The sequence below is a fragment of the Oryctolagus cuniculus genome, chromosome 2, assembly GCF_964237555.1.
Source record: "Oryctolagus cuniculus chromosome 2, mOryCun1.1, whole genome shotgun sequence".
NCBI classification, from domain to species: Eukaryota; Metazoa; Chordata; class Mammalia; order Lagomorpha; family Leporidae; genus Oryctolagus; species Oryctolagus cuniculus.
The window spans coordinates 141,524,862-141,534,705 of record NC_091433.1 but is presented as its reverse complement, the minus strand read 5'-3'; the positions used below and the strand labels follow the sequence as shown (position 1 = coordinate 141,534,705).

At 48.9% G+C, this 9,844-nt stretch overlaps 1 protein-coding gene across 3 annotated transcripts; it reads left to right on the top strand.

Annotated features, from left to right (window-relative positions):
* The first annotated feature begins 253 nt into the window (after positions 1–253).
* C2H2orf74 (chromosome 2 C2orf74 homolog) lies at positions 254–2,357 on the top strand. Of its 3 annotated transcripts, none has more exons than XM_070069082.1 (5): positions 254–393; positions 487–554; positions 900–1,013; positions 1,112–1,274; positions 1,965–2,357. In XM_070069082.1, the coding sequence occupies exons 4-5, from the start codon at positions 1,125–1,127 to the stop codon at positions 2,121–2,123; spliced, it is 309 nt and encodes a 102-aa protein (XP_069925183.1). In that variant the 5' UTR covers positions 254–393; positions 487–554; positions 900–1,013; positions 1,112–1,124; the 3' UTR covers positions 2,124–2,357. The 3 variants fall into 3 exon arrangements, with proteins under 3 accessions (XP_069925183.1, XP_008252585.2, XP_069925184.1); XM_008254363.3 differs by having other exon boundaries at positions 487–680; XM_070069083.1 differs by lacking the exon at positions 254–393 and having other exon boundaries at positions 523–660.
* Positions 2,358–9,844: the final 7,487 nt, after the last annotated feature.

Sequence of the window (9,844 nt, the reverse complement as noted above, 5' to 3'; positions counted from 1 at the left end):
GAGGATGGCCCAAGTCCTTGGGCTCCTGCACTTACATGGAGACCTGGACAGAACACTCGGGACGCTGCCTCGTGGCTGCTCCCTACGCCTCTCAGAGGAGAAGCCAGACGAGTAGCAGCCTGGAGAGAAGTCAGTGGTTCCCCTGCCTCTGTGATGGGCTGGCAGGGGGCGCTCTGGTCTCCAGCCCCGCAGTTCCGTGGTTCTGTGATGTCACCGAAGAGAGAAGAATGGGGAGTTGGGCTCGGCTCCAGCTGCTCCGATTCCTCCCTCCTCTGGGTTTTGGTAGTTTTTGGGGTGAGGGGAGGTGAGCTGAGTGATCCACGTGTGTCCCAGCTCAGTCTCCCCTCTGGCCACCTCAGCCCCCACCACATTTATGGAGAGAAATTAGCCAGTGTGAGTCGACTCCACTGACAAGAGTATCTGTTAAGAAGCTGAACTGATCACAAGAGCAACAGTGAAAACAGCCTTTTACTCCCGTGTTTCTAGAAAAGCTAAGCAACAAGAAACTGCGTTCGAACTGGGCTGGAGAAGAGTATTTGGACAGTCTGCTGGCTGTGAGAGTGGACGCGTCTTCTAGCTAACCCTATGAGCTTTGAAACCACGGCATTCTCTTTCTTCGTCCTGCTTCTGATTTGCCTCATTTGCATCCTCCTTTTATTGGTGGTTTTTTTATATAAATGGTATAAGTCCATGCTGATAAATTGGGATCAGATTTCAAGTCACACTAGCAAATGTATCTAGAAGTAATGTACGAGGATTTGAGATAGAACGAGTAATAGCGCCATGGCTATCTATCTCCTCTCTCCGGGTCAGGGAGTAGAAATGCTGATGATCTCCTGTTTCACAGGGAAATCCTGACTCCCAGAACGCTCATGACGGTTCTGCTCCTTTGCTTGCAGTTTCCGAAGCAAGAAACGTGAAGAGACAGACAAAGTTCCGTGCGCAGATGCTAACGGAGGGGAAGATTGCTCAGCTGCCAATGTGGGGCCGATCGCCCCGGGAGACCAGGAGAAGTGAGTCTGTCCCTTCAGCCGCCCCTGGAAACGCACCTTGCCGCGTGGTGGTAGTGCCCGAGATGCATGCATTTTTAAAACGCTCATTGATTTCCCAGGATCCTGAGGCAAATGGTGGACTTGAACCCACCAGTGAGGCCCGGCATTCTTGTTCAGAGACGGAGCAGGGAAGTGGTGAACTTTGAAAACAGAGACGATGTGGAGGCAGAGGAGGAGGACAAAGCCAAAGACCCTGAGAATGCCGAGGAAGCCAGTCAAGAGGTGATTGCTCTCCTGCTGCCGGGGCACTTTGGGATTTCTGTTCCATTGGAAACGCGGTGTAACTTAGGCTTGCACCTGGAGTGAGTCCAGGGTCGGTGAGTCATTGAAACCCTTCTCCTCCTTAGCCTATCGGTTCGTGTCATTAAACCCACGACACCTGCCGGGCCTGGAGGCTTGCTAGTTCTTCATTCTTTTTGTTTTCCTGGCATCCCAGATCTTAGAGCTTGTAAAAGACCTTGGAGATCCTCTGGGGACCCAGCCCTGTCAGGTTACACGTGAGAAGTGGAAGCGAATTGCTGGCTTCTCACAGAGGCGGAGCGCGGGAGCAGACCCCAGGTCCCTGCTCCGGCTCCAGGCTTCTCAGCAGCTCAGTCCTTGGCAGGCCTGCTGAGCGCGCATCCATGGCTCCCGACAGGAACAACTCCTAGGCCCGCCCGCTGCTCTTGGGTTTCACTGCTGCATGGTGTCACGGGTGTCACCGCGGGTTATTTGAATATTGTCACTGTGGGCTTTTATAACCATAGAAATGTGAAACTGGGATCCTGATGGATGGTCGATGCTTTCCTATGTCATTAGAGTTGCAGTTTCTGTTCTTCCTTAAGAATGGACGTTTAACCCGTATTTTTGAAAAGCAGGGCTTGCTAGGTTCGTGAGTTGATCATTTGCACACTTTGTCCCATTCCGTTGCAGAAAACACACTTAACTGTCAGCAGAACTCCCTCAGCTTTGGAAAATCACAAGAGACCTCTAAAAGGGGTGACCTTCTCTAGGGAGGTGATTGTTGTGGATCTCGGGAACGAATACCCTGCGCCCCGAAGCTATACTCGGGAGCACAAGGAGAGAAAATGACGCAGGGGAAGGAAACGTAACCTTTGACAAACTTTGCAATGACTGAAGGTTCTAAGTCGTTCGGAAGTAGCAACATGAGAGGAATTAACAAATACAGATGGTGTTTTACCTTTGTGTACACAGTGGGCTGCGTGCAAAATTCTGTAAGGAAAGTGCTCAGAACTTGAATATAGTTTTTTAAAAACTCAAATCTGAGGTCAAGAAATTGATTATATTAAATGTCCTTAAAATTCTCTCTGCTCAAACACTGTTCTCATTTGTGAATGAAATCTTTGGCGTTTGCACCGACACCTGTTAGCCCCTATTCAAGGGCGCCTGTGAAGCAGTACGTGTTGTGGATGCTCTGACGCCAGGCATTCATGACCAAACAACGTTGTAGCTGCCATTCTGGAAGCTTCTGGAAGCTAGGTCCAGGGTCTCTCCTGCAGAATCCCCGCTGAACTGAGTCCTGCTTTTCACAGATGATGCAGCATACAGTGCACCGCCACCAACAGAGCATCCCGTCACTTTAGGCAAGCCCTGCACTGTTTTTTTTTTTTTTTTTCTTTTTTTGACAGGCAGAGTGGACAGTGAGAGAGAGTAACAGACAGAAAGGTCTTCCTTTGCCGTTGGTTCACCCTCCAATGGCTGCTGCGGCCGGCGCACCGCGCTGATCCGATGGCAGGAGCCAGGTACTTATCCTGGTCTCCCATGGGGTGCAGGGCCCAAAGACTCGGGCCATCCTCCACTGCACTCCCGGGCCACAGCAGAGAGCTGGCCTGGAAGAGGGGCAACCGGGACAGAATCCGGCGCCCCGACTGGGACTAGAACCCGGTGTGGCGGCGCTGCAAGGCGGAGGATTAGCCTAGTGAGCCGCGTCGCCGGCCCCTGCACTATTCTTGATTTCGGTAGTTCAACATTGGCTGTGCATCTGTGTGGATCCCCAGTAGAGAACATTACAGTAAACATTTGTACAACATGTAAGGGTCTGTGACAGACATAAAAAGCAGACAGTGCAGCACTGGGTTCCGGGAGCCAGCGCTCTGTCGCCTATATGCTAAGTTCCCAGGCAGTTGATGAGCAGTGGGGATGACTCCTGATATATGCCTCCTGCTAAGCACGGGGCACTGATGCCCTTGGGTGGGAGGGGCTCCCTGAGGACTGTGCCCTCTGCTGTGAGGAGGAGGAAAAAGGACGCAGCCCAACAAACAGGTAATAAAAGCAGATGGGGAAAGGCCTGAGCCGAGGCAAAGAGGTGAGGTTGGTGTTGCGGATGCTCGGGGTCAGGTTGGCGTGGAGAGTTGGGCGGCGGCGGGAGGGAGGGCAGCGGGAGGGTTCCTGTGAGCGCTGCAGGCTGGCGCTGCAGGGTGGCCCCGGGCGAGAGGGTTAGCCTCCAGCGGTTCTCTGTAAACATGTGGAATTTGGCCTTCCATTTGGTGATACATGTTAAATTTTCACTTTTTGTTGTAAAATGCACATAAAATTTATCATCTGCGATGCTTTGAGTGTACCCTCCAAGGGTCTGTTGCCGAAGGCCTGGGCCCCGGTGTGGCGATGCTAGGGCAGCAGAACCCTTAAGACGTGGGGCCTGGTGGGATGTGGTGAGGTCACAGGGTGCCGCCTCAGAAGGGATGCTCGCTGGTCTTGGGAGCTGGTCAAGAGAGCGGGTTGTTACAGAGAGAGGCCGCTGCTCCGCTTGGCCCCACAGGCGATTCCCTTCTGCTTCCCCACCAGATTATTATACAGCCAGGGGTCCCTCACCCGGGTGCTAGTGCTGTGCTGCTTGGGCCTTCCAGCTGCCAGAACTGTGAGCCAAACCAACCTCCTTGGAAGGCTCCCGGTCTCGGGTACCTTGTCCTAGCGCCAAAGGCGGCCTAAGACGCCACGGACACTGTCTGTAGGTGTGCAGGTCCATAGAATGACAGACGTTCACGCTGTGGTGCAGCCGTCCTCACAGCCACCCACAGGATGCTTCTCGTCTTGCACAACAAAACCCTGGACCCGCTAAGCACTGAGCTCCCCGCTCCTGCCTCTGTGTCCCTGGAGACCACGCTTCTGCTTTGCATGAACTTGACTCCTTCAGGAAACTCATGTAAGTGGATTCATACATGCAGGAGGGCTTCAAAACGTTTGTGGAAAATGGAATTAAAATTTAGTTTATTCTGGTGCAAAAAAAGGGAGGTCCATGCACATGTTTTCGTAGTATGTGTTTTTCATAAACTTTTCGACCTATGCGTGTGTCCTCCTGTGGCTGGCTTGTTTCACTTAGCATAACGTCCTCCAGGTTCACCCATGTGCCAGGTTAGTCTTTCCTTTTAAACTGGCATAGAGTTCCATTTGCATGGAGGTGTTACCACTTGTGTATAGCCCGTCATCTGTTGATGGACGCCTCGGTTGCTTCTGTCATTTGGTTATTATAAATGCTGCTATGAATATTTGAAATTTTAATCAAAGAAAGTTCAGACTTACTAGATAACAATTTATAGCTGTGTGTTCCTGTATGGTTTCCTGGTTTCATAACACATATCTGCATTTGTGTTTATGGAACTATATCACTTTGTCACAGCTGATGAGAAAAGAATAGAGGAGGAGTTAACACCTCAATGGTGCCTCTGTGTCAAGGTGAAGGTCAGTTTCCTGGTGACTGATTATACTCACCACGGATTTATAATAGAAAATGGTGGGAAAATTGACCATCAGTGCCCAGAATGCTATAGGCTCATGGAATTCCAGAAAGTGGTCAGTATCAAGACTATAATGTGAGGGGCTGGCGCTATGGCGCAGCGGGTTAGAGCCCCAGCCTGCAGTGCCGGCATCCCATATGGGTACCAGTTCAAGTCCCAGCTGCTCCACTTCCCATCCAGCTCTCTGCTATGGCCTGGGGAAGGAGTGCAAGATGGCCCAAGTCCTTGGGCTCTTAAACTCACGTGGAAGACCCAGAAGAAGCTCCTGGCTCCTGGCTTCAGATCAGCTCAGCTCTGGCCGTTGATGTCATTTGGGAAGTAAAGCAGCAAAGGGAAGACCTCTCTCCCTCTCTCTCTGGCTCTACCTCTCTCTGTAACTCTTTCAAATAAATAAAATAAATATTAAAAAAAGACTATAATATAAGCAGCAGTGCAGTCAAGTGGAATAGTAGCTTCTGTTACTAAATTTTTGTTTTTGTTTTGTTTAAGATGTATTTATGTTACTTGAAAGAGTAACAGAGAGGCGGAGGCAGAGACGGATAGAGAGGTGTCTTCCACCCACCTTGTCATTTATCCCCTAACTGGTAATGTTCATTTTAATTTTTAGCATTTTGTTAAGATGGTGTCAGATTTCTCTGCTGGGTAAAGTTAGTATTTTTTACTTTCTAAATTAATAACAAAGTTGGCATTCTACTGAAAGGTAGTGTTTTCCTTCTATTTATTTGTTCATTCATTCAAGCTATCAGAATGAATTCTTAGAGTCTTGTTTTATTCAGTGGATTGTGACCCTACCTACTACTGTGATTATTTATTTTTTCATGAATGGATTTTGATCTTATTTAATGAGTGGTATTTTTATGCAGGAATATACAAGCGTACTTGAAAAGGTTCATGGGTAATGGAATTAAATGATAAGTTTGTTTTAGTGCAAAACAATTTGAAATCATGAGTAATTTTTTTCATAACATGCATTTTCCAAAAATTTTTGAAGCAGCCATGTATAAAGTCATTTTCATCATAGGCATTCTCAGGATAGCACGTCGGGGAACAGGTCGGCGGGGCTGCAGGCGTGTCTTGTAGGTAGCCTCTAGATGCCCAGGAGCGCTGGTCACAGCCGTGTGCCGAGCCTCCCAGCGGACAGCACGGCCTCCTCAGGGCGGACCTGTGCGGCACAGCCGGCTGCCACACACAGGCCAGTCGTCGGCATGCGCAGCCGCCCATGTGCTAGCAAAACAAGCACCGAGTTTCCAACAAGAAGAGGACAGACAATTCAGTCTTTCAAAGCTATCTACAACTGAAGCCCCCGAGGTGAAGCAGCCTTGACGTTTCCACTTAGGATTCCAGCGGGTCCCGTACTGTGTCTCTCCAGGGCTGCTGTCATCCTGCACATGTTCACAGATCCTCAGACACTCAGTCCACAGGCTGCTGCCGTACACCCTCGTCTGCCGTGATCAAAACAGGCGCCAGCGCAGGACCCTGAGCGGCATCCAAAGATGCGGCAAACATGAACACTGTCCAAGTCAGTAAGCGTCTTTCCGTAGTGAATGTGTGACGGGGCTGGCAGTAATTACTTTTTGATGCTCCGATGTCCCAAATACAGGGTACACTCAAGTTAATGGCAGGGGCCGGCGCTGTGGTGAAGCGGGTTAACACCTCGGCCTGAAGCGCCGGCATCCCATAAGGGTGCCAGTTCTAGTCCCGGCTGCTCCACTTCCTATCCAGATCTCTGCTATGGCCTGGGAAAGCAGTAGAGGATGGCCCAAGTCCTTGGGCCCCTGTACCCACATGGAAGACCCAGAAGAAGCTCCTGGCTCCTGGCTTCAGATTGGTGCGGCTCCGGCCATTGTGGCCAATTGGAGAGTGAACCAGCAGATAGAAGACCTCTCTCTCTCTCTCTCTCTCTCTCTCTCTCTCTGCCTCTCCTCTCTCTGTGTAACTCTGACTTTCAAATAAATAAATATTTTTTAAAAAAGTTAATGGCAAATGCATATAAATAAAAAATACATGCATTTCAACATTTCTTGCACCAAAGTGCAAGAAAATACTTATTTCCATTTCCCATGATCTTTCTGAAGTTCCCGTGTCCTTAAGATTTATTGTCATTATTCCTTGAGCCTTTTCTTATTTTCTTTTTAAAGATGTTCCAGGTTCCTCTTGTACCTTCTTTGTCTCAGCCTTGGAATCAGACATTTCTCGGTGGAAAATGGTATTCAGAACCCAAGGCCTGTGCACAAGCTATGCCCACTGCTCCTAGATTGTCACTGTTTCTAGGTTGTCAGTTGACAGAGGTAGAAAATGCAGGTATGTATAATTACAGGTATGTACAAACACACACCTATCTACAGATGTAGATGTATGTATTAAGTATCTATTGTGAAATCAATTATTCCAGAACTTAGTAACTTAGATAATAATTTTGCATCATCCCTCATGGCTTATGTGGGCCAGCAATTCCACCTGGGCACAGTAGGGATGGCTTGTCTCTGCTTCGCAATGGTTGTGTCTTTAGAGTTAGAGGATGGAGTGGGGTCACCAGCTTGTTCCTCTGGTCAGGAGCCATGGCCTGGGCACCTGCCATGGCCCGTCCACTTGACTTGCTCTTCCTCGTGAAGTGACTGAGTTCAAGGGGAAGTATTGAGAGACAGAAACAGACCAGAGAACAAGGGGCATGCTGCATCCTTTTCACAGCCTAGCCTTGGAAGTCACCCAGCATCCTGTGATGTAGGGGTTAGAAGCAGTTCACCAAGGCCAGCCCACATGCAGGATCAGGAGATTATGCTTTACCTTATGAGGGGAAATGTGTTGTTAAAAAAAGCTGTGGACTACAATATCCACCTTGGTAGCTATCCTTATAAAAGACCATGAGCTCTTGCCATCGGGGTCTTACTGTTGGGTTAAAATTCCACCCAATAGAATTTAGTCCAGCTGCACCCCCTTCATATTTGCCACACTCTTCCATAATGAGAAACCGGGCTTCCCTGAGGCTCACCTTATGTGCTGCTCTGTTGAGACCCTTGTGTCACAATTCCAACAAACACAGGGCCAGGTATCCCTGGCTCCAGCACCACCAATTTCAGAGACTGAAATTGAAAATTGAAACTGAGTTGCGGACATCATGACACTTTACCCATACATATTTCCACATGCATCTCCAGAGAATGAGAACATTGTCCTTTGTAACCAAAAATACTGTGATCAGAAAGTCAAAGATTAATGCATTATCTTTTTTTAAAAAAATATTTATTTGAAAGAGTTACTCAGAGAGAGGAAGAGCGGCAGAGAGAGGGAGAGAAAGGTCTTCCATCCACTGGTTCATTCCCCAGATGGCCGCAATGGCTGGAGCTACACCCATCCAAAGCCAGGAGCCAGGAGCTTCTTCTGGGTCTCCAAAGGGTGCAGGGGCCCAAAGAATTGGGCCATCCTCTACTGCTTTCCCGGGTCATAGCAGAGAGCTGGATTGGAAGTAGAGCAGCCAGGACTTGAACCGGCACCCCATGGATGCCAGCGCTGCAGGTAGAGGCTCTACCCATTACGCCACAGCACTGGCCTGATGCCCTATCTAATATGGAGTTATGTCATTTTTATTTATTTTTTGACAGGGGAGCTAATGTTAGAACATTGTATTGCATTTCGTAGTCACATCTCTTCAGTCTTCATTTGCCACACATAAGATGGATTTTTAAGTGTCCAGGCCAGACCCGGTTTGCAGAATTTGCCTCAATTAGGTTTTTTCTGGCTGTTTTCTCTTGCTTAGGTTCAGTGGAAGCATGTGGGGTGGAACATTACACAGGTGTACTATTCACAGCGAAGTACACGCTTCTCTGTGCCATTGTGGGTGATGCTGTGTGTAGTCACATGGTTAAGGTGATCACTCACCAGACTGCTCCACTAGCAAGGTAACTTTGACCTTTTGTTATTAGTAAGTAAACTTAGGGGAAGTGGCCGGCGCCGTGGCTCAACAGGCTAATCCTCCGCCTTGCGGCGCCGGCACACCGGGTTCTAGTCCTGGTTGGGGTGCCGGATTCTGTCCCGGTTGCCCCTCTTCCAGGCCAGCTCTCTGCTATGGCCCGGGAGTGCAGTGGAGGATGGCCCAAGTGCTTGGGCCCTGCACCCCATGGGAGACCAGGATGGGTACCTGGCTCCGGGCTTCAGATCAGCGCAATGCGCCGCCCGCAGCGCGCTGGCCGCGGCGGCCATTGGAGGGTGAACCAACAGCAAAGGAAGACCTTTCTCTCTGTCTCTCTCTCTCACTGTCCACTCTGTCAAAAAAAAAAAAAAAAAAGAAAGAAAGAAAGAAACTTAGGGGAAGGATGATACCTTGAAGCTGTTGTGTGTGGGTGATTCTGTACCTGGCTGCACATTTCCTCCACCCCCCCCCCCTTCTGTTAAAGGGCCCTATAATTGCCTATCAGGTAAACAGCTCCCAGGCCCATAAGGACCACCAGGAAGGCCAGCCTACCTGACCTACATGACCTTCAAGCTGATTGGAGAGATTGGAGAAGCCTAACAGCGCCAATATCGGCTCTATCCTATAGAATTAGTGTTGCCTTGAATCAGCTATGCCTCCTCTGCCTGCCCTTTAAAAGGTGTGCTTGTAATTAGTCATGCGCACTGAAACCTGTCTCCGGTGCAGAACGCCGCGGCCCCACCCCCTACAGTGTGGACTTCCCACGACGAGTCCGCATGTGTGAATCTCTCTTCCCTAAAAACCATTTATCTATTGACTCAGTTTTTTAAGACAAATATTTTAATGAGAATTATATTAATGCTGGCGATTTTCATTATGAAATTACTTTGCTGATCAAATTATTTAGGCCGATTTAATTCTTTATTATCTATGTAAGGTATTTTCCACTTACCTGTTACTGAAATCATTTCCATTGGGGTCACTTTCTGTGTGTAAATACAACATTTTGGTGATTATAGCGTCTGCCTTTGAAGATTCCCTCTTCTCCTCTAGGTCCTAGTTGCACACCTGCAAGCCCGAACATGTCATGTTCTATCAGTAATATTCTTTAGGACTCTGCTAGAAGGTGAAGAACGGATTCACAAGAAAAC

Bases quoted from the DNA above. Each gene is read 5' to 3' on its own strand.
- C2H2orf74 (XM_008254363.3), top strand. From the start codon at position 586: ATGAGCTTTGAAACCACGGCATTCTCTTTCTTCGTCCTGCTTCTGATT. The intron at 681-899 runs GTATAAGTCCAT...CTTTGCTTGCAG, and splicing joins GTGGTTTTTTTATATAAATG to TTTCCGAAGCAAGAAACGTG. The intron at 1,014-1,111 runs GTGAGTCTGTCC...TTGATTTCCCAG, and splicing joins GCCCCGGGAGACCAGGAGAA to GATCCTGAGGCAAATGGTGG.